The 26,827-nt window shown below is 31.6% G+C and overlaps 2 protein-coding genes across 4 annotated transcripts in view; one reads left to right on the top strand and one right to left on the bottom strand.

Moving 5' to 3' along the window:
- Cad99C (cadherin 99C) overlaps nucleotides 1-7,227 on the top strand; it is a 58,112-nt gene extending 50,885 nt beyond the window's left edge. Inside the window, exons 12-25 of one of the 2 annotated variants that reach the window (XM_081973221.1) lie at nucleotides 18-221; nucleotides 277-681; nucleotides 734-894; nucleotides 983-1,498; nucleotides 1,552-1,668; nucleotides 1,727-1,976; nucleotides 2,036-2,272; nucleotides 2,391-2,549; nucleotides 2,603-2,896; nucleotides 2,951-3,092; nucleotides 3,148-3,375; nucleotides 3,427-3,680; nucleotides 4,110-4,123; nucleotides 6,487-7,227. In XM_081973221.1, the coding sequence (XP_081829347.1) occupies nucleotides 18-221; nucleotides 277-681; nucleotides 734-894; nucleotides 983-1,498; nucleotides 1,552-1,668; nucleotides 1,727-1,976; nucleotides 2,036-2,272; nucleotides 2,391-2,549; nucleotides 2,603-2,896; nucleotides 2,951-3,092; nucleotides 3,148-3,375; nucleotides 3,427-3,680; nucleotides 4,110-4,123; nucleotides 6,487-6,528 (3,023 nt within the window). In that variant the 3' untranslated portion in view covers nucleotides 6,529-7,227. Of the gene's footprint in view, nucleotides 1-17; nucleotides 222-276; nucleotides 682-733; nucleotides 895-982; nucleotides 1,499-1,551; nucleotides 1,669-1,726; nucleotides 1,977-2,035; nucleotides 2,273-2,390; nucleotides 2,550-2,602; nucleotides 2,897-2,950; nucleotides 3,093-3,147; nucleotides 3,376-3,426; nucleotides 3,681-4,109; nucleotides 4,228-6,486 lie in introns of both variants that reach the window. The other variant, XM_081973220.1, reaches the window with a different exon arrangement.
- A 1,351-nt stretch (nucleotides 7,228-8,578) lies between these two features.
- Nucleotides 8,579-23,182, bottom strand: Bcat (Branched chain amino acid transaminase). Of its 2 annotated transcripts, none has more exons than XM_081973231.1 (8): nucleotides 22,818-23,182; nucleotides 16,166-16,342; nucleotides 15,893-16,102; nucleotides 12,529-12,759; nucleotides 10,095-10,216; nucleotides 9,859-10,040; nucleotides 9,650-9,804; nucleotides 8,579-9,596 (listed from the first exon to the last, which is right to left on the bottom strand). In XM_081973231.1, exons 1-8 carry the CDS (start codon nucleotides 22,836-22,838, stop codon nucleotides 9,408-9,410), a joined length of 1,287 nt encoding a protein of 428 aa, XP_081829357.1. In that variant the 5' UTR covers nucleotides 22,839-23,182; the 3' UTR covers nucleotides 8,579-9,407. The 2 variants fall into 2 exon arrangements, with proteins under 2 accessions (XP_081829357.1, XP_081829356.1); XM_081973230.1 differs by lacking the exon at nucleotides 22,818-23,182 and adding an exon at nucleotides 21,757-21,907.
- Between the last annotated feature and the right edge of the window lie 3,645 nt (nucleotides 23,183-26,827).

Below are 26,827 nucleotides of genomic sequence, written 5' to 3'. Positions count from 1 at the left end.
TTCTAAAATTATTGTAGGGGACGTCAGTAGAAACGTAACAACAATCAAGGCAACAGACAATGATGAGGGAGAAAACGCTGAAATAAAATATTCCATTTATCATGTTTCAAATAACGGCAATCGTAAATTTAAAATTGATGAAAGTACTGGTCAAATCACTACTGTTGGAAAGCTCAATGCTGGTGATCAATACAGTTTGACTGTTCAAGCTACAGATTCAGGTATTGAATAACTCTGCGAGGTGGAAAATTTTATACTAAAAATGACTTGTTAAAGGTGGTCTCTATAGTCAAGCTATAGTGGAAGTGACAGTTAGTCCGGGTCCCAATACCGAACCTCCAATTTTCGAACAGTCTGTATATGATTTGGAAGTTAGTGAGGGAGCCACAATTAACTCAACAGTTGCCACTCTTGTTGCGTTAGATCCAGAAGGCGATCCTGTTACTTATTCCATAGTATCCGGGAATGATTTAAGACAGTTTGCCATTGGTGCCAAAAGTGGGGTTATATCCATCATTCGTATGTTGGATAGGGAAGATTTAAACAGGTACCAATTAGTGATTAAAGCAGAAGACACTGGAAAATTGTCTGGTACAGCCACAGTTAATATTAAGGTTACTGATATTAACGATAAGAATCCTGAATTTGTGGGAGATCCTTATCTGTTTCACGTCAAAGAAGGTACAACATTTGATTAAAACCCTTAGCTAGTGCTAACTTGGTTACATTGCAGGTCTTGGGAAAACTTCTGTAGGGTTTGTCAAGGCAGTAGACGCGGATGAAGGTATAAACGCTTTGGTAACCTATTCAATACCTAGTGAACTGCCATTCGAAATTGACAATGAAACTGGGGAAGTTCGAACTAAAAGACCTTTGGACTATGAAACCCAAAAGGTATGTACGTACTCTACGATAAATTAAGAAAACATACATAATAAAAATAAGTCTTGTGTTGAAAATAGTGTATAATTCTAATTTCCAGAACTACCAATTTGTCGTTAAAGCAAAAGATGGAGCACCAGATCCAAGAATCGCAACCGCAACTGTGTCTGTTGAAGTTGAGGATGTAGAAGATGAGTTACCAGTATTCCGGGACGATAAATACGAATCTTTGGTACCGGAAAATATGCCAGATCACTTTGTGACATCTGTGGAAGCATATGACCCGGATACTGTTCAGAAGATTACCTACGTGATTCGTCAAGGTCCGACGGATTTGTTTAGAATTGATGAGAAAACTGGAGCTATTTATACTACTAGAGGATTGGATTATGAGAAAGATCAGCAACATATTTTGGTAGTGGGCACTATGGAGAATACGTCTAATGAGAAAAATAGCACAACTAAGGTCATAGTTGACGTGGAAGACAGGAATGATATACCTCCAGTTTTTACAATAATTCCTCATCCAATCAGCTTAGAAGATGACGTTCCTATAGGTACTACCGTTACCACTTTAGTGGCCACCGATTCTGATGGAACTTCACCCGGAAATAAAGTTAGTTCTCTAACTTTATTGAGAGTAATGTAACTTTAGTAACGTTTTTTTAGGTGCGATATGAAATAATTGGACGTGGAAAAGCGACTAAATATTTTCAAATTGACTCAGATACAGGAGTTTTAAGGGTTACGAATGACTTGAAAAAAGAGGTGGATACGGAGTATCAGGTTAGTGCAAAAATACCAAACTAAATAATTGACGGTTGTAGCATTTTTTTTAATGTAGGTGGATGTAAGGGCCTACGATCTTGGAGAACCCCAACTATCATCAGTTATAACAGTAGAAGTATTTATTCAACACGTAGCTACTGTGGCTCCCGAAGTAGGTCTTAGGTTTGCCGACAATTCCTACATTCTACAAGTGCCTGAAAACACCACTGTTGGCAAACAAATTAAAACTTTAACCATTGTAAACAGTCAAACTCACGGTACTAGCATACCGCTAAAATGTCAGATAATTAGCGGAAACAAAGAAGGTACAGCCCATACAAATGGTTATCAGTTTTTTTTTATAGTTTAATCTTGTTTTTAACAGGAAAATTTTTACTTAACGTTACCGAAGATCGGAATTGTGCGGTTTACCTGAACGGTTCTCTGGATTTTGAGACAGCCGAGCAATATGTGTTTAACGTGGAAATTATGTCACTGCAAGGTTTTATTAATAAAGAATTTGCTGTTACTCAAGTTACTGTAAACGTACAGGATGTCAATGATAATAAACCGTATTTTATTTATCCATATGAAGGAGAAGCTGTGCAGAAATCTACTGCAGGTAAAATTAATTGTAAAAGCAATTCTCTACAAACGACATTTCTCGAAAAAGTCTGTCGTTTGTTTTGGATTGATTTTTTTTTATATTAACTGGATTATATCCTATGCCATATTTACAGCTATAAATTCTGATTTAATTGACTCATTTACTAATGAGACCAGTCAAAAATACTACGCAGCATTAGCATCAAATTCTCCTTTGAATACTGCAGTGACTCAAATTAAAGCAGAGGACATTGATAGTGGAAAGTTTGGTCGAGTGTCCTACAACATATCAGGTAAGAAAATCTATATAATTTTTACATTAAAAATGTTATCAATATTTTACTAGGCAACTTCAGTGACGAGTTTTTTGCAATTGACCCTGTAACTGGAATAATCCGTACTAAAAGAACTTTTGACTACATAAATCCAGAAAGTCTTCCATTCAGGCTAACTGCCTATGCTCGTGATAATCCTAATGCAACTGAAGACTACTTTGAAGTTGAAACTCCACTGATAGTGAATCTAATTGGACCAATGCATAGACTGATTCTGGTTGTTGGTGATGCCAAGCCTAATATTATTCAAAAAAAGTTGGGTGATATTGTCAAGGCGATTCAAGAACAAACTGGATTGATACCAGGTTAACTAAACATACAGTTTCATAATGTGACTTGAATTGTGTATTTAATTTAAGGGATTGAAAAATTGAGCGCCCGAGAATTTATAGGAGTTAATGGAACATTAGAAACTGATCCCGAAGGTACTGACGTGTGGTTCTACATTATTAACCCTGAAACTGATGAGATATTGCCAAGAAACAATTCATTGGTAAAAAGGTATGTTCTGGCATATTGCGAAAGTTTGCGCTCCTAATCAGTTGTGTGGTTTTAGAGCTTTACTAGACAAATCATCAATGGACAACATAACATTTGACATAACTGCCCAAATTAAAAACACTGCTTTAAGCATTCATGAACCACTGATTTCACCCAAAGTTAGAACAGTTTCGATAGCATCTCTTAATGGAGAAGTTTTTCCTTATGCCTTGATTATTATAGCTTGCATAATCTTTTTGTTTGGTAGCGTTGGAATTATTTATATTTGCGTCTCGTGGTCCAGGTAAATCCATCAAATTTTTTTTTAAATGAACTAAAAAAACTTAAACCGTAGATACAAAACTTTCAAAGATCAATACGCCGCCAGTTCAAGACAGTATATTGTTCCTGCAAGTCCGGCAAGATATGATACAGTTTACGTCGAACCAAATCTCAAAGAGTACGAAACTCAAGTACTGCAAATGGTGGTACCTGTGGACGACCAGGAGGATTACAATGATTTGCAGATCGATTTTAGTAACAAAAATCACGCATTCAGCTTGGAGAATGTTAGCTATATTGGTAAGGACACCAGTTTAAAGAACTTTGGTAAGTATTAGTTTATAACTTTCCATCTATGGTGTAAATCTGTACTGGTTTGAAACAAACTGAAACTTTATTTGGACGAAATCAAATTGTTCAAAATGAATGAAAGTGTGCTGCAATTGTATTTAAGTACCTACTGTGTTTTTTGAGAAATTTTAAAAGTACTTCTTTTACATCAAGTGTAAGCTCCAAATTGTTTGCTCCAAATTGTTATATCTTTTTTACTTTTTAATTTTGGTAGACTAAAAATTTGAAAATTATTCTTCATACCAAATGCTCTTTCCCATAAACTTAGACGTATTTCTTTGCTTTTATTTTGAGAAATACCTAAATTGAGCAGAATTTTAAGAGTTTCATTTGATTTCCAACTACAACTATTCACATCGTATACATTTTGGATATCCAAACTTAAAATGTTTACTTTAATTTCAGATAAAGCGAGCCCTGTAAGTAGCGAATCATCGACCACAGTGCGTGCATCTAGCATAGGAGATCATAGTCATCTAATCAAAAATACTAACAATAACATTAGAAGGGATCACATATACAGGTAAAATCTTTTCGACCATTAGTTCCTCCTAATGGAATTGTCTTTGCTAGGTGTTAACAAGCTTTTTAATATCAATGTTTTTAGCAATGTTGTCTTTATGTTACTGTTGTAAACTAGTATTGCTTAACTTATTCATCAAGCTGAATCTTGTAACCAGGTTTATCAGATTTTTTTGTGTTTACTTAAAATACTTCTCCTACTTTCTCATCTGTTCATCCGTAGGTAGCTGTTACGTAGTGACAGGTAAATTACCAATACTGTGTTTCTGGCAGTTCAAACTTTGACATCGCTTTTCTTCCTCGCTGTACCAAATTTCGTAGTGCTTTTCAGGTTAGGATTAGATAGGAAATTTAATGAAGATTCCAAAAATAAAGTTAAAACTGTAATTTTCTCACTCCAATTGGGTTTGACAAGTAATTTTGTCTCTGACTGTCCTATGACCAACTGTGTTTCTGACAGCTCAAACTTTGACATCGCGTTTCTTCCTGACTGTATCAAATTTTGTAGTATTTTGTTAGGTTATTGGATAGGAAATTTAATGAAGATTCCAAAAATGTACTTAAAACAGTTATTTACTCACTCCAAGTAGGTTTTACAGGCGGTTTTATCGCCGAATGTCTTTTCAAACTTTGTTTCTGTCAATTCAAATTTAGACACCACTTTTCTCACTGACTGTACTAATTTTTTTTCAGGTTATTGGATAGGAAATTTAATGAGGATTTCAAAAATGTACCTAAAACTATCATTTTCTCACTCTAGATGGGTTTTACAGTCGATTTTGTCCTTGACTGTCCTTTCAAACTGTGTTTCTGGTAGCTCAAATTTTGACACCGCTTTTTTCACTGTCTGTACCAAATTGTAGTGTTTTTTAGGTTATTAGATAGGAAATTTAATGAGGATTCCACAAATGTACTTAAAACTGTCATTTTCTAACTTCAAGTGGGTTAGACAAGCAATTTTATTTCTGACTGTCCTTAACTGTGTTTCTGACAGTTCAAATTTTGACATCGCTTTTCTTTCTGACTGTACTAAATTGTTTAGTGTTTTTTCACGTTGTTGAATAGGAAATTTAATGAGGAATTCAAAAATGTACCTAAAACTGCCAAACTGCCAATTTCTCACTCCAAGTGGGTTTGACAAGCAATTTTGTCTCTGGCTGTCTTATGACAAACTGTGTTTCTGGCAGCTCAAATTTTGACATCGCGTTTCTTCCTGTGTATTAAATTTTGTAGTGTTTTGATAGGTTATTGGATAGGAAATTTAATGAAGATTTCAAAAATGTACTTAAAACAGTCATTTACACACTCCAAGTAGGTTTTACAGGCGGTTTTGTCCCCGACTGTCTTTTTCTCTGTCAATTCAAATTTAGACACCACTTTTCTCACTGACTGTACTAGTTTTTTTTCAGGTTATTGGATAGGAAATTTAATAAGGATGCCAAAAATGTTCCTAAAACTATCATTTTCTCACTCTAGATGGGTTTTCAAGCGATTTTGCCCTTGACTGGAAAGGACTTTCAAACTGTGTTTCTGGCAGTTCAAACTTTGACATCGCTTTTCTCACTGACTGTCGCAAACATTGTAATGTTTTTTCAGGTTATTGGATAGGAAATTTATTGAAGATCCCAAAAATGTATCTTAAACTGTAATTTTCTCCCTCCAAATGGGTTTGATAAGCAATTTTGTCTCTAACTGTCGTTTCAAACTGTGTTTCTGGCAATTCAAACATTGATATCGCTTTTTTTTCCTGGCTGTATCAAACTTTGTAGTATTTTTTTGGATTTTTTTTCAAATTTCAATTTGATTCATAATTTTATCGGTCAAATTTTGATAAATTTTCCTGTCACCCTGAATAATACTTTTCCAATTCTACTTTACCTTACCGGTAAATAACCAGTCACGGAAATTTACGCCCATCACAACTATTACGTATAACCACAAACATGATTGACATAAATCCCAGTCTATTCAAAGGACAATATCTCCCAAAAAAGCAGCAAAACTGTGTAAAACAAATTCGTTATAGTAATATTTTCCTCTTGTCATATTTATTTATCAAAAAAACCAAATAGAAGTAAAGGTTCACCATATTCTTCTATTCATAAGCTATTCAAAAATGTAAACCACGAAAGATCAAACTATACATTACAAAATTGATTTTCACTGAAGATTTATTACTATTTCGACTAATTTATGTATTAAAGAACAAAACCTTATTTAGAGTCTAATTTGTCTAATTCTAGTTATTCAAATGTTTTAGGCCACCAAGTGGGGACGACATGAACACAAGCCCCACAAATGAAAATGTAATGTTTAAGGAGAAGAAAGACTTCAGTAACATGCATATAGGATACTCATACGATTCCCCAATAGAAACTACTACAGAACTATAAGTTTAAAACATATTCGTGCTTAATTAATTTTATGTTGTACATAGTGTATGTGATATTGGTTACTTCTGTGACTTTGAATAAATAACGAAGAATACGTGCTCAAAACTCCGAATAAAACAGTAGCAAATATGTTAATTTATTGATTTTATTTGTGTATAGTACTTTATGTTTGTAGTAGCAGAAACTTTTCAGTTGTTTTAAACTAGACGTAAATGCCACACACAGCTAACCCATTTTATTTATTTAAATATTTAGAATTTATTTTTCATAACAATTATTGTGTCATCTCCTAAACTATAATATTTGTAAAGAAAATGTATTTCTTCGGAAAAGTAGTAAAATTTAGTTGGTTTGCAATTTCGTACTGAACATCGAATGTATATCAAGTCGTTCAATCAAGTGCCAGTGGTAGATAGCTACTGAATTGAAATTCAGTCAAACATTTTAGATATAGATAAGATTTACCGGGGATGTGTTAAAATCCTTGTATACTGTCTGAAGTTATATTAATTAATATAATTAATGTAAATATTATTTTAAGGTTATAGGTCTAGTCCTATTTTTATATTTTTATACCTATCTTGCCTAAAATAAATATTTTAAATTTACAGCTGTGTTTATTGTTACTCATTTCTATTTTAGCATTATAAACCATTTTAATTATTTCATATGTCCTAAAAGTAATATGTTAAGTGCCGCTTTAAAAATTTCAAAATTTTTCCGAATTCAAAATTCAAAAAACCGAAATTTTGGAAATTAGTTTTTTCAGGAATGTAAAGATTTCGAAAATTTAATTTAATGTATAATTTTTCCAGAAAATGTTCGGTAATTTTCCGGAAAAATTTGGAAAATCTGAAAATTCAAAAATAATTCGTTTTTAACATTTTTGTACTATTAACTTGGTATTAAGGTATTTTCCTCTAACTGGCACCGTTTCGGAGATGACCTTGAAATTATGTTGATACATTTTGACAAATGACACTACGTAATTTTTGTACTATTAACCTGAAGGTATTTAAGCAGTGCTCTAATCTAATAAATTGTTTACTGATATCATGTAAGTACAATGCACTTTTTGGGAATGTATACAACTTGTCATATTTTAGCTAAACTGTAACAAAATACATCTTTTTATTATGGCGTTTCCAAAAAAAACTAAAAACTGATAAAGGTTGTCACAAACTGAAACTTTTTATGTTATTAATGATAATGCTACGTTGTAAAAAGAGGAATAGTGGCAGGGTAAAATTTCAATTATTTTTAGATTGCTCATCAAATAAATCAGAAAAAACCCAGAAGAGTAGGATAAAATAACATCATTCAACAATAATTGATTAGAAAGTCTGAGGAGATTTCCTTGAAAAGTGTCACATGCTCATCAGTTTGAAAATGTCATGTGTGTTATTAAAACATGATTTTCGTTATTTTCAATAAACTGCCAATTTGAACCATATCATAATCAAATCATTATCGTAATCAGAAAAAAACGCCCATTTGGAAAATGTAAACATCCATTATGGCGCCTATAAGAAAAATTAAAATTGATGATGGTAACTGAAAAGTGAAACGTTGGAACTGAAATTGGATACTGCCACGTTGTAGACGAGGAAAAGTGGTAATGGGAAAGTGTCTTTGTTTTCAGTTATCTTATCAAATAAATGAGTAAAAAAATAAAAACAAATTTCCAAAATTTCGTTTTTTTTTGGATATCTCCGGGACTACTAAGGATTTTTTAATTTTTAAAGCGGCATTTTAATCGACTCCTAATTGCTGAAATTTGTCACAATTTAAACTTCCTTGTATTTCTTCAAATCCCCATGGTGAGGCTTGTAAAACAGGCACCTTGTATACAGTAACACTTAAGTTATTTATATTTTTTGTTATCGAACTAAAACGCTGGACATTAGGAAATATTATGAAAAACGATTATTTCAAAGTAAATGCCGTTAAAGATGGAGACGGGATTTAACAAGATTTATTTTGCATCAAGTTTCTTATGCTATTATACATATTATAAAAACTTAATAATTATTTTAATTAACATACTGTCAAAAAATATTATTTAGTATTAACGTCTAGTTATGTAGTAGTAGTAAATGTACTTTCGACTGTAACCACAGTTATAAATAAAGGAAATAATTACAAAATAAATTAATTCAAAGTATCTTAATAACCGACTAAAATAATGAAAACTTTTTCATATACATTGTAGCAATTTTAGCATACCTATATAACGTTGAGTTGAACACATATGCTTTATTGTAATAAATAATAAACCTACTATATTACTATTTTGGGCACATTTCCTGAAATTGAATATTTAATAAATCATTTAAAAAATTTGTTTGTTCAGCATTCCAAAAACACACTTTCAGGTACGATAAGTCTTAATTTTGTATTCTTTTTCATATTGTTAGTTTTTTGCTATACTAATAGCTCAAAATACTTTTGGTTTCCAGTTTTTTAAACAATGTGACATCATAAAAAATAAATCAACCAAAACAAAAGATCTCAATTTACATTGTAGTACATTTTGTTTTCAACAAAGTATAATCTTCTTAGTTTGCACTAATTTGTAAATATTTTGATAATGCAAAATTTTACAAAACTCGAAAGAGTTTTGTATTACAGTATTTAAACTTTAATATGTAATTACAGTTTCTGCCATCATTCTTTTTGGTCTCATCCATCAACCCAAATCACCCTGCGTTTCTGTTAAAAACTAACTTCCAAATAAATTAGAACGCAAATTATAACCCTGAGATTAAATCCTAAAATACCACCGATGCTAATCTATAGTTTGTGTCCAAGGATGTTCTATATGTCCATATTGAATGGCTTGTAGTTCTTCTCTAACTCTACGGTATATAGGTTTTTGGTGTTGGGTAGTTGGTATATCGATAAGTTGACCCTCATATTCTATCGATCTGATCGGGCTAACGATACAGGCCGTTCCAGAACCAAACATCTCTAGCAGCTAAAGCATAAATGTTACTTATTTATTTATTTAAAATGTATGTATGTACTTACCCGACCAGACTTTTCTAGTGAAATAATATCCGCCATAGTAATCGTTCGTTGTTCAACTCTAAATTCCTTCCACTGTTCACACAACTGTATTATACTCTGTCTAGTCACACCAGGTAGTATTAAACCATTCAAAGGTGGTGTTGCCAATACTTTACCTAAATGCATTTTATATTGAGTTGCTGTTATCAAAACTAATCTGCATTAAGTACCTCCAAACTCGTCTTGATAAAATACAAAAATGTTCATGGGGCCTACTTCAGTTATTTGGTGATCAGGACCATACAGCCATAATACTTGTTGGCGACCTCTTTTCAAAGCTTGATTGTGCACTCTGATGGTGGGACCATAATTTGAGCCAAGTTTCTTATCACCACAACCTCCAGGCCATGCTCTAACCCAAAATGTCGATTTAACATTTACAAAACTACTGGATTTTTTCACCTACCTTGTATAAGCTGGATCAGCTAGAAGAGAAACCGAGTCGTCGTTGCCAGAAAAGTAACTGCCAACAGGACACATTATGGTAAATAGTAGGGCAGATTCTGACTGTTGAACTCCTAAAGTGCCCTATAAGAAAAAACAGAATTAAACATCGAAAAGATGAAAAGACAAAGTTGATAAATATCAAACAGAAAATTAACAAAAAGTTTGTTTAAGACATTTTTAAAAAATAAATAAAAGTAACACTGCTTGAAATTATACAATAAATAAAGATAAAAATTACTAATAAAACCATAATAAATGTGAATTAAAACAACTTAACCACAATAAACCAAGGATGGAAGAGGTTCTAAAGATGGAAAGCGTTATTTGCCTTGCAAAGTAATTTCAATCACATGGTCAAACTTAGCTACTTTTTAAATGTCTTACTGGATTTTTCTTATATTAAATATAGCTTCATAAACTTAGAATTCTATAGCTTATCCAGGGCTGAGAGTGTACATCAAATCTAAGTTTTAATTCCATGCCCTGCATTGGCAGAATTCCTCCAGCATCCATTATTTCCTATTAACTATTTAAATATTTTCTTATTTCTACTAGCATTTTGTTCCTCTTGGATTAAGCTGTTTTTTTGTTGTCTATTAATGTTCAGTTGACCAGTTGAGAAAATAGTTACTTACATTACTAGTGTGGTATAAGCATTTTTAGTCATCAGTGAGAAGTATTGTGGTGAAGAGAGCGAGAGAATACGTAATGAGAGATTATGCCACACTAGTGCGATAAAATTAAATATCGGTTTACCTTTATGGATTGTCCGGTTAAATTACCGTAATCAAAGGTAATTGAAGCTTTTCACCCGACTCAAGATCGGCCTAAAACGCCCTTATTATCTAATCTCAACAGTGGACAACCCTGAAATTTTGTTTTTAGTTAATCTGGACAACCCTATTTTTTTGAATAGTCTAAAAATTTTAAAGGAGATGATTGGTTAAATTTACATAGAGAACAATATTTACGTAAATCACTGATTGGTCAAAGAAAAGCACCTTTCAGCTTGCTGCTTTTTCTTGACCAATCACAAACTACAACTTACACGAAAACTGTTTACAGACAGTTCTCGTATTAAACACATATCTACAGCGTTGCCAAAGTGTGACATTTTTATTACCAAATTTTTGCAATAGCCGCATTTAATTTTAAGCTTCATGCAGAGCGTTTTTGACGTCACCATGACGTAATTTGGCAAAACCAGAGTTTGACGTCAAACGAATGCGGCCCAATGTTGCCAAATCAACCATTTTCGTCTAAGCAAACAATCCATACCTTTCTACACACTATACAGCTTTGACAAACTGACTATTCTTCTAATTTAGTAGGAAATATTTGCAATGTTATCAAATCAGTCATTTTTGTAAAAACAAATAATAAACATATTTCTACAGTGTTGTCAGACTGAATGCTTGTCTATTTTATTACCAAATTTTTCTAGAAACAAGCTTTAACAAACTGACTATTCTTCTAATTTAGTAGGAAATGTTTGCAATGTTAACAAATCAATCATTTTCGTAAAAACAAACAATATTCATAGGTCTGTTCGCAAAAAGAATCTGCAACTAATAAACATCCGCTATTGGCCATTAGCCAGAAAATGTCACTTGAGCATTCAACCAATAAGAGGCAACATTTTCCGATTTTCAGTTGAAAACCGGTTTGAAATTGTCTCTGCGAACAGACCTCATATTTCTACAGTGTTACCAAAATTACCAACTATTTCAATGTTGCCAAGTCGTTTATTTTCGTATAAACAAACAATAATCACTTTTTCTTTTATCAAAAGTCAATTAAATAAAAAAGTAGAAAAACCAATTCAATATGTCAATACAGAAATAAATAATAAGGGTATAAATAATATTTTTGCAATACTACCAAATTAGTTGAAAAACTGTTGTTCTGTTTATTGTACCTTTATTACAGTTGTTCTTTCCAATGTATACAAACATTGGCCAACACATAATCAAATTTCTGACAATAATTTTATTTCTTTAAGAGTATTAAAAAAATATTAATTTAATATACTCATATCTCACATCCTTTGTCCAATTTACCTGTCCTTTGACACTTACAAATTGTAATATAAACAAACCGCATTTACAAGTATTTCCTCTGATTTAATTACATTACCAGTTCATTAAAATGTTATCGCATATATCTGTCACACACAGTGTTTAAAGTCGTGATTTGACCTTTAACCGCAACATTTTGATAATAATGGCAATAATCTTCCTACAATCCAGATCAATCTGGTTTAATTTTAAAACGATATGTGATACTTATACATGATAGGTCAGCGGCATTAAATTGTGATTCTTAAATTACTTTTTTTAAATAATACTTGTTGTTTAACCAAAGAGCAAAGTGTATATAAGATAGGTACTTACATCAATTCCAATTAAGGTAGGTCGTAGATAGAGACTGCTAGCTTCACTGTGTGGTACCCATTCTTGATCCACTTCCACAAGTCTTTTTAGGCATTTGATTAGTTCGAATCCATCGAAAGTGGGTAGACCGGAACTGAGAGCTGAACCGTTCATTCTAATCATATTTAGTTCTGGACGGAATAATCGAATTTTGCCATCAATACCTCGGTAGACTTTCATGCCTTCAAATAACTAAAAATATAATACATTGATTATCAATTTGATGATATTATTAAATCAGTGTCTGTTGTTTTAGGTACCATTTAGAAAAAAATAATAGATAATTGATCTAACTGATTAGGTGGAAGGAGAAGACTTGTAATCATTGAACAATAATCCAGGTAGAAGTAGTTAATTTGTTAGATTGCAATAATGTCATGTCAGCACCAAACGCCATTGCTAATTTAGGTTTTCCTTGAAAGACTCGAAAACTTAGTTCAGCTATTTATTCATTAATTTCCAAAAAAAATAATACACTAAAATTGTCGTTTTTTTACCCAAAACAGTTAAAATTAATCTACACACAAAATTTTATTTATAGAAACTTCAATCATCTACATAATTATATTTTTGCAATGATTCAGAATTCATAAAACAATAGTAGGTATGAAATTATTGCTGATAATCGATAGGTCAAACTAGAAATCTTTTTCAAATTATTTCTGTTTACCCCGGATATGTAAACATATAGTTCAATTTTTACATACGACCTTAACTGAAGGACATAATCGATAATAAAATACATTCCTAGTAAAATGCAAATGTCAAGTTCATGGTAGAACGTTATCGATTTATCTATTACTCTTGGGACAGTTTGAATTGACCCGCAAATCGAAAAACTTATGCAAGCATTGGCGAATCGATAATGAACCATTGTTCAAAAAGTTCAGTTCCACGTTCAGTTTAGCGATTTTTTTTTTTTGGACGCCATTTTTATTCAAATGCGAATTAATTAACCTAATAACTACAAATATGTTTTGGTTAAGTAGATTTATATGATATGTTTGGTCTTGATAACAAACAAAAATTAGTAAAATTAACTACTATTCGTTGATTAAAAAGTTCATTAGCCTAAGCAATGAAGAGACAAGAGACCAGATTAACAGAAAAACTAAACAGCCATAATTATATAGGAGAAACCTAGAAATATGTTAAAGATTGTGTTAATTTCTATTTATGACTCACGATTATTAGGTAAATATTTACATTATTAAGAAACTTTCTGCAATATTGACGTTGAATTTTAGTTTAAACCCAAATTTCTTAATTACCATTTGGCAATACATTCTTAGAGCCAAGTTCGATTACTGGTTAAAAATGTGGTAATAAGATTGTTATTGTTAACACATAAAACAAGTCAATAATATATTTTTAGAGATGGTTGATTTAAATATTTACCAATTTCCATGATCGTTTCTGTGTAGAATTTCAGTATGTTCCAAATGTAGGGAGAGAAATTTTGAAATAGTGATTTTTAATCCTTTCTTAAATTCTGATAATATTTTTTGAATCATGTTTGAATGATTATTGTAATTATTAAAAAAAAGGAAAATATAGATAGACTGGCTCCTGGCACCTGATTTAAAATTTTTAATTTGTACTTGTTTTCCACTAAAGAGATAAAGTAATTTTTAACTTTACAAGACATTGGTTGGAAATCTTCTACAGACCGGATAGGAAGACTATTTAATCATTGAAAAAAATCTGCAAAAATCTTGGTATTCGAATCTTCATCAACCAAAAGAAAATTGTCTTAACTAATTTTCATCGAGTTTTGTAATATTTAGGAGAAGGTACTTTAGAGTGTCACAAAGCACTATAAGTGGGATGATCAATTGTATTGGCTGTCATTAAATTTTGCTTTCAAATTTTTTTTAATTTTCATAAAGTCATTTCCTTATAACTATAAATACTCAAACACCAATTTGACCGGTATATTACCAATAAGTTACTGATAAATTACATATACTGTGCTTCTGACACACACCGTGTACCAAATTATTTTGTAGTGTTTTTTTAAGTTATTGGATAGGATAATCTACTAAGGATTCCAAAAATGTGCTTACAACAGTCGATTTCTTACTCTAAGTAGATTTTACAGGCAATTTTGTCCCTGACTGTCCTTTCAAACTGTGTTTCTGGCAAATCAAATTTTGACACCTCTTTTATCGCTGACTGTACCCAATTTTGTAGTGTGTTTCAGGTTATTGAATAGGAAATTTAATGAGGATTCCAAAAATGTGCTTAAAACAGTCATTTTCTCACTCCAAATGGGTTTTATAGGTAATTTTGTCGCTGAGTAACCTTTCAAACTGTGTTTCTGGCAATTCAAGTTTTGACTCCCCTTTTCTCGCTGACTGTACCAAATTTTGTAGTGTGTTTCAGGTTATTGAATAGGAAATTTAATGAGGATTCCAAAAATGTGCTTAAAACAGTCAATTTCTTACTCCAAGTGGATTTTACAGGCAATTTTGTCCCTGACTGTCCTTTCAAACTGTGTTTCTGGCAAATCAAATTTTGACTCCCCTTTTCTCGCTGACTGTACCAAATTTTGTAGTGTGTTTTAGGTTATTGGATAGAACATTTATTGAGGATTCCAAAAATGTGCTTAATACAGTCAATTTCTTACTCCAAATGTGTTTTAGAGGCAATTTTGTGACTGAGTATCCTTTCAAACTGTGTTTCTGACAGTTCATACTTTGACACCGCTTTTCTCCCTGACTGTACTAAATTTTGTAGTTTTTTTTAGGTTATTGAATAGTAAATTTAATAAGAATTCCAAAAATGTGCTTAACGCCTGTCATTTTTCTGCCTCCTTCCTGGTCACGTCTGCCTAGCTAAATTATCTTCCAAAAACCACGTATATATGTCCTTAATGTCCAAACACCCAAAAATTGCCTGTAATTTGCAAGAATTACCATTTATCACGATTTTCTTTCAGTTTTTGAAAAGACGTGTTTCTAAGATTTGTTACAGTTATTTCGACATTTGTCACTAAATTATCGATAAATTACAAAATGTTGAAATAATAATATCATATACCTACGTCTATAATTTAAATATGAGAATTTTTTAGAAGGCTACTACTATTATTGATAAACCAAAAATCTCTAAAACATAAAATTACAACTCAAATCAGCCTTTTAGGTATTCAGTTTTTATTTTTGAGGATTTTATTTTGACGATATTGTCCGAAAATGAAATAAATGACAGTCTTGACAGAAAAACGATTTAAATTAAACACCCCTAAATTTACTTGTAAAATTGGTAAATTTTTCTGCCACTGAACTAAAAAGTATAATTAATTGTTAGACAGAACACTTACCTCAATAGCGTAATGTAGAACTTTAGCACCAGGATGAAGAGATATATTTTCAAAAGGAATTATCACAGGTTTTTGCCAGCCACCTAACTTTTTGTGGTAGAAAACTTTGAGCATGTGATCCGTAAAGATATGGCCAAACTTTAAGTCAGTGGTATCCGGTTTAGCTCTAAGTTGGTCTGGATCGCAAAGTTTTGTGGCCAGATCCTTAAACTAGAATCAAAATCTAATAATATAATACTCAAATAAAAAATTAATAAAACAGTTAAAACTTACTCTAAATGTAATCTCACTATCTGTCTCGTTATACTGTTCATTTATTTCGGGTTCGTATTTTCTTTCTTCCAGGGACTCTGGCAGCAACTGTTTGACTTTTAGAGAACAGGCACGTGTGGCGTGTTTTGAAGTTTGTTTTAGCTTGTGTTGAAATTGAAAAAGGAGTTTACACGAACACTGAAATCAAAAAAAAAAGAATTACTAAAATTATCTGTAACATACCAAGTATCAAATGAATCCGTTTCAAAATGGTTAAGTGTCAATTTACAAAGACTGACCAAATAATTTCCAAATGCTCCGAAGTAGTCTAAAAAATGTAAAAACATTCCAAAACAGTATAGAAGCTCCAAAATGCTTTGCGAAAGCTTACAAAATAGTCTAGAAGCTTCCAAAGGCGTTTCAGCTTATCTATAGAAGCTCTCAAAAGATTTCAACACAGTGTAAAAGCTTTCGTATGCTTCTAGAGCAGTTTAACAGCTTCCTAAAGTTTCTAGACTGGTCTACAAGGTTTTAAATGCCCTAAGAACAGTCCAGAACCTTTAGTGCTCTTTAAACTGTAATCACTTTCTAAATGCTCCTAAAGTAGTCTAAAATAGCCATTTTAACTAATTATGGCATGGAAAACACAAATCTGGTGTCCGTTTTGCTGTAACTGCCGCCATTTAGTCACTGACTTTGAAATTAGGATATTTTTCACAGTTTTCAAGACATGGCACCCTTAAAAAATATATTTTGACAAATGACACTTTATGTCACTTTTCTTCCATTAACCTAAACTAACTAAGGCAGTTAAAAAAAAATTTCAAAATTCAAAAATTTTACAAAAAATGTATAGGGTAACTCCCTTTAAAAATGCCAAAAATCTAGTTTTATACTTTTCAAGGTCGACTGGTGCGTTGTATGGTAAAATGTTATATTTAATGAAAGATATTGTTATGTAGGGGGCTTTGAGGAGCATACATGGTAAAAATTTCACACTGCTAACTCAAACCGTTTTCGAGATATTTAGAAAAATGTCCGAAAAAACATAATCAAGTCTGACGCCCTCTAGCGGCCAAACGGGGCAAGTTAGCGGTGCCCGCTCAACGTCACGTGATAGCTCTAATCATTAGCCACTTACGATCATTTAATGTGTCTATACGGTATGTTTCAAATAATCAAGTTATTCGCGATTTTTTAGGAAAATGCACCAAAAATTTGTCAAAATGAAGGTTTTTCCTGGCGTACATACTGACCGCCGCCTGAATTAAAACGGTTTTTAGTAAATATTTCAAAAACGATTAGATTTACATGAAAACTGCAAGAGTGCAAAATTGTTCCTAATGGACCACTAAACCAAACTACGTAACGTTTGAACTTCAATACAGTTGCCGGTATACAGGGTGTGCACAACATTGTTAGTGGATCATTATTTTTGCTCACCCTGTACACAATTTTTTAGATACAATTTTTTGCTCTACACCACTGAAAAGAGCAGTTCAAGACGATTTTTTTGAGTGGTTGGACCACCCTGAATTCCCAAAAATAACCAAGCTACAGGGTGTTAAATTTTTGAATTAATTTTCGGTAAAAAGTGCATCAAAGGAGTTTTTGGAAAATATCTCGAAAACGGTTAAGATTACAAAAAAAACACTACAGAAACTCCAAAATGCTTCTAAAGGAGTCGAAAGTCTTCCAAAACAGTCTAGAAGTTTTCAAAAGCTTTTAGAACGCTTTAAAGGCCTGCAAATGATCTTCTAGTCTAGAAACTTTTAAACAATTTCAATGCAGTCTAAAAGCTTCCGTATACTTTTAAAACAGTTTAAAAGCTTCTAAAAGTTTCTTGAACCGTCTACAAGGTTTCAAATGCCTTAAAAGCAGTCCAGAACCTTCAATGCTCCTAAAGTAGTCTGAAAAGGTTTCAAAACTGCAGAAACACAAACGCTTCTAAAACAGTCGGAAGGAAGCTTTTCAAAACAATCTAGAATGCTCTTCAACAAGTCCAGAGGCTCCCAAAAGATATCAAGACCGCCTAAAAGCTTCAAAAAAATTCTAGAACCGTCTAAGAATTTCCAAATGCCTCTAAAGCATTCCAGAACCTTCAATATGCTCTTTAAAGTGTCCAAATGCTCTTTAGTAGTAGTTGAAAAGAGTCTAAAATCTTTCGTATGTTTCTAAAGCAGTTTAAAAGCTTTAAAAATTTTCTAGAACTCAAAAAAAGTTAAAATATTTGCATCTCTGAAAGAGTTTTGTGCTTTTTTAAAGATTTTTATGCTTTTTTGAGGAAAATAATTGTTTCTTACTAAGCGCTTTTTTTAACGATTTTAGTGCTTTTTAATCCGGACTCTAATTGTAACTATATTTGCTAGTGACTAATCAGCATTAACAGAAATTCTAACATGAGAGTTGATATGAAAAACAAAAACTAGATTATTTATATAATAGTAACTGTTTTCCAATAAAAAAATCATGAGAATTAGAGTTCTGATATAGATTGTTCGTAAATTGATCATCGTATGACGCTAATAGTGTGTTATTTACATGGTTAATGTTATCGCGTTCCTAGTCCAAGCTATGCAAGTATATTTTCTATTAGAAAATACGAATAACATAATTTGATGATAAGTAAGATGTGTGGTGAAATAAATATCAATTAACACTCACACTGACATGGATTTTTTCACCTTCAGGTCACTTTTCATTGACGACAGTGTGTCACTGATTATCCCACTCATGCACATAATTTAGAATATCAATATGTCTAAATCAAACTACATTATTCCAATTTATAGGCAAAAATTTTATTTATTAAACAAACCTAGTAACTATTGATCATCATATGAACAATTTTTTGTTTTTATCTGACTCACTGAATTGATATTAAATTGGATTTCAATACACTGGATTTCTATTAATTTTATTTTTAAAATATATCTCTCAAATCTACTTTCTATCACTCATTTAATGAATTATCATAGACTGAAAGCATCTCGAAAGAAAATATAATAAATGTTTTATGACAATTGATCTTTAGTACAAATTATGCACATTCAACCAGATATAAGGTTTATTAAGAATAGTATAACTCATACCAAAATAAGGTTAAATATATTTGGAATTTCTTATCAATAAGTATTCGGCTTTGGCTTATCACATAAAGGTCACTGTCACAGAAACATCAATGAAAATTTTTAACAAACGCAAATCATCATTGTATGAAACCGGTAACATTGGTATTATTAAAAATTTAGATGACGAAACAAGAAAAAATTATTCATAATGCCAAAATTAAAAGCCTTAGAAAAGTTAGAAACTAAAAGAAAGAGATCATTGTCTGATGATGCTTACACTGTTTTTTGTACGACTGGATATATCTCAAAATTCAAAGATGATTAACAATAACCTTCCGTTTTACGTTCAGAAGAAGTACTTATAATGATTTGTTAGCTTAGTAATCAGAAACTAGACCTTTACGTCTACAAAACAGGTGCTGTAATCACTCAAAATTAGACATAAAACAGAAAAAAAATCAGTTTTAAGCAACTTTTTGCAATATTGTTACTAGTTTTTGTAGGGCTGCACTTAGGGAAATGAGACAAAAAGCACCAAAACACAAAAAAATCAATATCTCCAGAACTAAGAGATACAGGGCTAAGTTTTTGTGTGAATTATTACTAAAACTGACAGGAATAGCATATCCACAATTAACAGTCCTGCCGTTACTCCTTCTCTGGTTTTCACAGGAATGGGCAAAAGAAACCGCCTCAGAAAGCACCAAAACACAAAAAATTCAATATCTCCGTAACTATAAGAAGTACGGGAGTGAATTTCAGCGTTAATTATTACTAAAACAGTCAATAATAATATATTCAAAATTGACAGTTCTGTCCTGTCTCCTTCACTGTTTTTTTACGGGGCTGAACTTAAGGAAATGACGAAAAAAAGCATCCAAACACAAAATATTCAATATCTCCGGAAATATAGGAGGTACAAAAGTGAATTTTAGTTTGAATTATTATCAAATCATCAAGTGGCATTACTTACATCTTGAATGAGGTCGGAAAAAACGATATTAACATGAGAGAGCCACGTTCATAATTATAAATTTTCATTCAAAGCAAATCAGGATCAAAAATACTAGGAAATCAGACCTTTAATGTTCAAAATTGTCTTGTGACGTAAATAATTCAAAAACCAATCTATAATCCTTTGTCCTAATAGTTAAATGACGAAGACAATCCGAACAACAATTAACTCGTTAAAAAAAGGTATGTATGTTTCTTTAACGACATACAATTTTGATGCGTAATGTACTAAACATTTTAGTTTTTGATATTGATATTGCATATTAAATTGAGGTCCCTTATCAATACATTTCTCGATGCTTTCTAGGTTTTGAGGTCTTGCAAAGTCGTATTAGTTGATAAACACAGTTTAAAGAAAGAAGAACAGGACTTGAACTGAGACGTAGTTTTTGCAATTATATTGTTAATAAGTTTATCTAGAAAGTATCACAAACATTAGACAACACTATTTACTTTATCTAACCTGCAATATAATAATATGTAAAAACTATGATCATGAAGTTACTAAATAATTGATTATTCACTCTGATTGTTAATATGATGCATATTTTTTAACTTGGACATTTGGCCTGCTATTTGACCAGACTTAAACATAACAGCATTTTTATGGAATTGAGGTTGGTCAAAGTTGTACAAAATTATTCAGTAAATATAATAAAAACATGTATTCAGTTTCTTGTTTTCATATTAAGAAGCAGCAAGGACAAACCACATATTCTCTTGGTGTTTCAAAACAAATTTTTTCAACTTAAAGATGACATTTTCCTGGTCACGTGAGGTTGCTCAACTTAAATTTACAGTATTGCCTCCTGCGAACTTAAATTGTCTCGATCATGTGACGTGTTTTTACAATTTCATCCTTTCCAACTGTTTAAATAAGTTACAGACTTTCCATGGTTAGTTGACATTTTCCATCATTAAGAGACCGAACGTCACAATGACGTAATTCGACAGTTGGCCACTCTTTCGCGTAGTTTAGGTTAATGGTAGAAATGTGACATAAAATGTCATTTGTCAAAATATAATTTTTAAGGGTGCCATTTCTTGAAAACTGTTAAAAATGTCCTAATTTCAAAGTGAGTGACTAAATGGCGGTAGTTACAGCAAAACGGACACCAGATTCGTGTTTTCCATGCCATAATTAGTTAAAATGGCCTTTTTAGACTACTTTTAGAGTGTGTTGAAATCTAAGTTGAAAAATAAGTTGAAAAGCGTTTAGAGCTTCTACAGTACAAAATAGCAGCAAATAAGCACAAAAAGAAGAAAGAAGCAAAAATAGCAAAAAATATGTCAAATTACGTGTTTTTGAGAAAATAGTTCACATTTGATGTCAAAGGTTGGTTGCTTATATTATTTACAAAAAGCAAAATTTCGAGAAATCCGTACTCTACTGATGAGATTAGATTTTGAAAAACAATAATTTATAAAATAATATAAAATATAAAATAAATGCCAATAAAACGACTATACCAAATGTCATCTTGTTATATATTTTTAGAATCAGAAGAAGAACATCTATCAACTTACCAGAAAATTACAAGGTGTTCCATTAAAAATGTATAAACTTTGTATTTTTTCACTTTTGTCTTGGTCTATTATTTTGATCATTAACATTTTCTTATGATTTAGGAGAAGCCCTATAACTTTTGTATTAACAGTTTTTTTTCTGCAAAAATAAAGTCGCTAAAATCTGTCTAAATATACGTACAAAGCCTGTACAACACTGGTAGATTCGATGGAAGAATTAGCATGTTAATCAAAAAAAAAAAAACTTAAAAGTCATATCAAAGCAGATGAAAAAATGAAATTATTTAATTGTCAATGACACAGCAAAATTGTGGATTACATCAGAAAAAGAGTTATCTAAATTAAACGAATTTCGTAAATCTCATTCCAAAATGTGACGATAAAAACACGCTAAATTCTGGATTCTGCTCAATTGAAATTGTTGTCAGAAATAACCAAATTGGTATCCCAAATTGTTTTTATTCCAAATGTAAAAACATGCACTAAATTTAGAAACATGTTTGTCGAGCAATTTCAAAGAATTTTGAAATTTTGATTTAGCAATCCAGATGACGAACCCAGATTAAAATTAATAAAAAAGGATTTACAATCAGTAATCGTTTGACCCCTTAATCACGTTTTGAAATACTTGGTGCAAAATACCATTTAAATTAAAAACTGTATGAAGCAATATCACGTGTGGTTTACATCGTGTTGAAAATATGTTTGGACAGTTTTAATTAAAACTAAATGGTCTGATGGGTCCAAGGTGTGTATTCTTGAAACTAGGGAAAGGAGTTATCCAGACAAAGGTATGTAGAATGTGGCATGAACCCGCCATTGTCTGCTTCTCCAGTTCTCCTGTCACATTTTATCAACTTGGAAATTTCGTTCATTGCTTTCCAGTTTTCATAATTTACGATTTACAATACCAGTTTTGTGTTGTTCGAAAAACCGATATTCAATTATTCTTATTTTTAGTGGTGATTCTGTTGCAACTATTCTCTGCAAATGAGGAATTTGTTCAAAACTCTATTATGCCTTAACAACTAATTTGTATTTTGACTACCCAATAACCTTACCTGTTTAGTTGTTCCAATCATGGTATATTCTAAGGAGTTTCGTGCACTAAATACCACAATATTTGTCAAATGTTCAAGACAAACCAGCACAATTCGTAACAAAATCGTAAACTCTAAAGTCTGACAAACAATCAAGTAAAAAGTCAATCCGCAACTATTCGAAAGTCGGGTTTAAGACCTGAAATGGTCAATAATGTCGTCGATTCAATGGTAATTTTCAAACTAATTATGTAGTCGGATTTACATGAAACTTATAAATCATAGTTTCGAAAAAGAATGGCTTTTTATCTTTGTGTATACTAAGTATACGAAAACAATAACATTGCCGGAGATAACGTGACGCAAGAATGTGAATAAGGGAGAATAACAGGAGCCCGGAGATGAGAGAAGATATGGATGGTGTGTTATAAGAAGAGTGAATTTGAAAAGGTCGTCCAGGCATTGCAACCGTAAGTATTCTCTTCAATAATTGATATGAAATTGTTGTCACATGCTAAGAATATCGACTGATAATCTATTAATAACAATAATAATAATAACAGCTTTCGTTATCTGCGTAATGCAGTTAGCCAATATAGAAACATACTTGACGTAAGACTATTCATGTTAAAGTGATAAAAACGTAAGAGTAGCTGAAATTACAAAAAAAAATCAATAAACAGACGTTGAAGGATTATTTTGACATAATTTTGTCTTTTGTTGTTTATCAGTTTAACGAATAAAAGACCGTAGTACAAACTTTTATAAATAAAAACTATAGCTATTTCTACTTATGATATGAGTGTTAAAAGTACATTTTTAAAAGGAACAGACATGGAAGTTTGCAGAACTTTTTCACGCATGTTTTCAAAAATGCACTTTTAACATGTATACCATTAAATATTTTTTCTACAAACGCATTAAAAATTTCAACGATTCTTTATATTTTGAGATATTCCTTTTTGACAAACAATAAAATCAGTTCCATTTGTCAATAATTCCATAACAACTCTCAGTGTTGTGAAGTCAAAATATTTAATGTCCGACAGGGCTAATATTTCATCAATAATGACACCTATTAAGGTCAATTATCTAAGAAATATTGCCCTAAGGCGTTATTTTTCATAACGCCATCAGGTGAGGGTATTATTTTTTATAATGTCCTCTGATCATTTTTTAAATAAAATAGTTTCAATTTCAAACTCATTTGAGTGCGGGAAGGAGTACTTTTCTACCCTAGTGCGGTAAAGGTACTTTTCCGCCTTGCAAGATTAATTTACAATAAATGAATAATAAACCTGCAATTTTAAAGTTTATTATGTGTAGAGCGAAAATACCCATTTTCACCAACCTTTTTATGAGATGTTTAAGCGAAGAAAAAATGAGTTCGGAAAAGTAACTTTACCGCACTAGTGTGGAAAAGTTATATTTTCGCACTCATTTTATTTTTCAAAAAAAAAACATTTAAATCAAAAAACCATAACTGTATATTTGATTTCTCTATAATGAAACAGACAAATTTTATTTTATATAGGGTGTATTTTTAATGATTGCTGTATAAACCATACTTCAAAAACACAGATTTTTATTTTTCAATCAATTGTTTCCTAAGTTTTGACACTAGTGAACAAGATATCATGTGGTTTTAAAGGATAATTTATCTAGGCAGCCACGTGACAATGGGCCTGTCCCACAATTTTTTTTTATTTCATAACTACAAAGACGGATTGAAAATATTATACCCGTATTTTTTTGTTTTCAAAAATACTAAGTCTAAATAGAAAAAAAATGATGATAAAAACTACATTAATCTCATGTTTAAAACGCCCGCCGCCGGTGACGTACTACACTATCAACCAATCAGCGACAAGAAGTGAAACAGATGGCGTGCAACAGCCAATAAAATCGCCCAGAATTACGTACGTCACATGCGCGCCAAAACAGATCTTTTAAATTTACTGGACAAATTCAAACTAATGTAGGAACATTTACGACCATAATTTTTTCTTCAAGAATATGAAAAATTAGTTTTTTGATCCTATTCTTTCGATTCCAGTCATTAAAACAAAAATTTATGATATGTGGGATAGGCCCATTTTCAAAATAACTGTCATAAATCTCAGAACACGTTTTATATCAAATACTGCAAGAAAACTTTTCTAAACCCGAATTTTTGCAACTTTCGAGTACAGTTTGACAGTTTTGACGTTAGTGACAGTTGTCACGTCATTTTAGAACACTATTTAGCTAGACGATGGCGTGACAAATTTCAAGATATCTGTCATAAATCTCAAAACACGTTTTGTTTCCAAAACTATTTTAAACTGTAATTTTTGCAAATTCTAGGCAAATTTTGACAGTTTTGACATTAGTGACAGGTATAAAGAGGTTTTAGAGAATAATTTAGCTAGGTATCACGTGACTCACTTAGAAACACAGTTTGAAAAGACAGTCAGACAAGATCGAATGTAAAACACATTAGGAGTAAGAAACTGACTGTTTTAAGCATATTTTTGAAATAATCATTAAATTTCCTCTCTAATAACCTGAAAAAACTACAAAATTTGGTACAGTCATGGAGAAAAGTGGTGTCAAAGTTTAAACTGCCATAAACACAGTTTGAAAGGACAGTCAGAAACAAAATTCCCTGTAGAACCCAGTTGGAGTGAGAAAACGACGGTTTTAAGCACATTTTTGGAATTCTTATTAATTTTCCTATCCAATATCCTGGAAAAACACTACAAAATTTGGTACAGTCAGGGTGAAAAGTGGTGTCAAAGTTTGAACTGCCATAAACACAGTTTGAAAGGACAGTCAGAAACAAAATTCCCTGTAGAACCCAGTTGGAGTGAGAAAACGACTGTTTTACGCACATTTTTGCAATCTTCATTCAATTTCCTATCCAATAACCTGAAAAAATAGTACAAAGTTTAGTACATTCAGGGAGAAAAGCGGTGTCAAAGTTTGAACTGCCAGAAATACAGTTTTGAAAAAACAGTAAGGGACAAAATCGCCTTTAAAACCCACTTGGAATAAGAAAATTACTTTTTTAAGCACCTTTTTGGAATCTTTATTAAATTTCCTATCCAATAACCTGAAAAAAACAAACAAAATTTGATACAGTCAGGAAGAAAAGTGGTGTCAAAATTTGGACTGCCATAACCACAGTTTGAAAAGACAGTCAGAGACAAAATCGAATGTAAAACCCACTTGGAGTAAGAAACTGCCTGTTTTAAGCACATTTTCGGAATTCTCATTACATTTCCTATCCAATAACCTGAAAAAAACTAGAAAATTTGGTACAGTCAGGGAGAAAACTGGTGTCAAAGTTTGAACTGCCATAAAGACAGTCAGAAACAAAATTGCCTGTCGAAACCATTAGGAGTGATTATTTCCCTCATTGTACTAGCAGCCAATAAAATTCAATGAACCTTTCTAGTTCGACCAATGAGAGCCGTTATATACTGAATAAATCCCTAGTTGCTAAAATTTTACACTGAATAAACACCTCCTACCTTTTTCGAATACGTTTTTTTTAAGAACATTTGATATTAAACGAAACGGGATTTAGACACATATAAAATTTAAGCTATTTTCTTCAATATTAACAATTAATAAATCACTATAACGTAGTTTCCATTAAAAAATTACATAAATTAAAATATTATGACGTCTGATTGTCAATCTGAAATGTAAACAAAAATATACATGGCTGAACGAAAATCTGTCGTCTGCTGGGGTGAGTTCAATATTATCATTAATTTCATCACGTTTAGTTTAGTATTTGTGTTCTAACTAAGGTGTTTTCTTGTTAATAAACTAAAATGTGAGTTTTCAGGAAATAATCTTGACATATACCCCTCGGCGTTCACGTTTTATCACGTAAAATGTGCATTGGTAGGTTTTTTGTAAAATTTTTCTTTTAGGCAAATGGTTTCGACTAAATAATTCTTTGGAAAAAATCCTTCGACCTGCGGTCTCAGGATTTTATCGTCGAATTATTTAGTCTTAATCATTTTCCAAGCAAAATT

This window comes from Ips typographus, linkage group LG2 (genome assembly GCF_016097725.1).
Source record: "Ips typographus isolate SLU linkage group LG2, UJ_Ityp_2.0, whole genome shotgun sequence".
NCBI classification, from domain to species: Eukaryota; Metazoa; Arthropoda; class Insecta; order Coleoptera; family Curculionidae; genus Ips; species Ips typographus.
The sequence above is the reverse complement of the archived record's forward strand: the minus strand, read 5'-3'. Positions and strand labels throughout refer to the sequence as shown.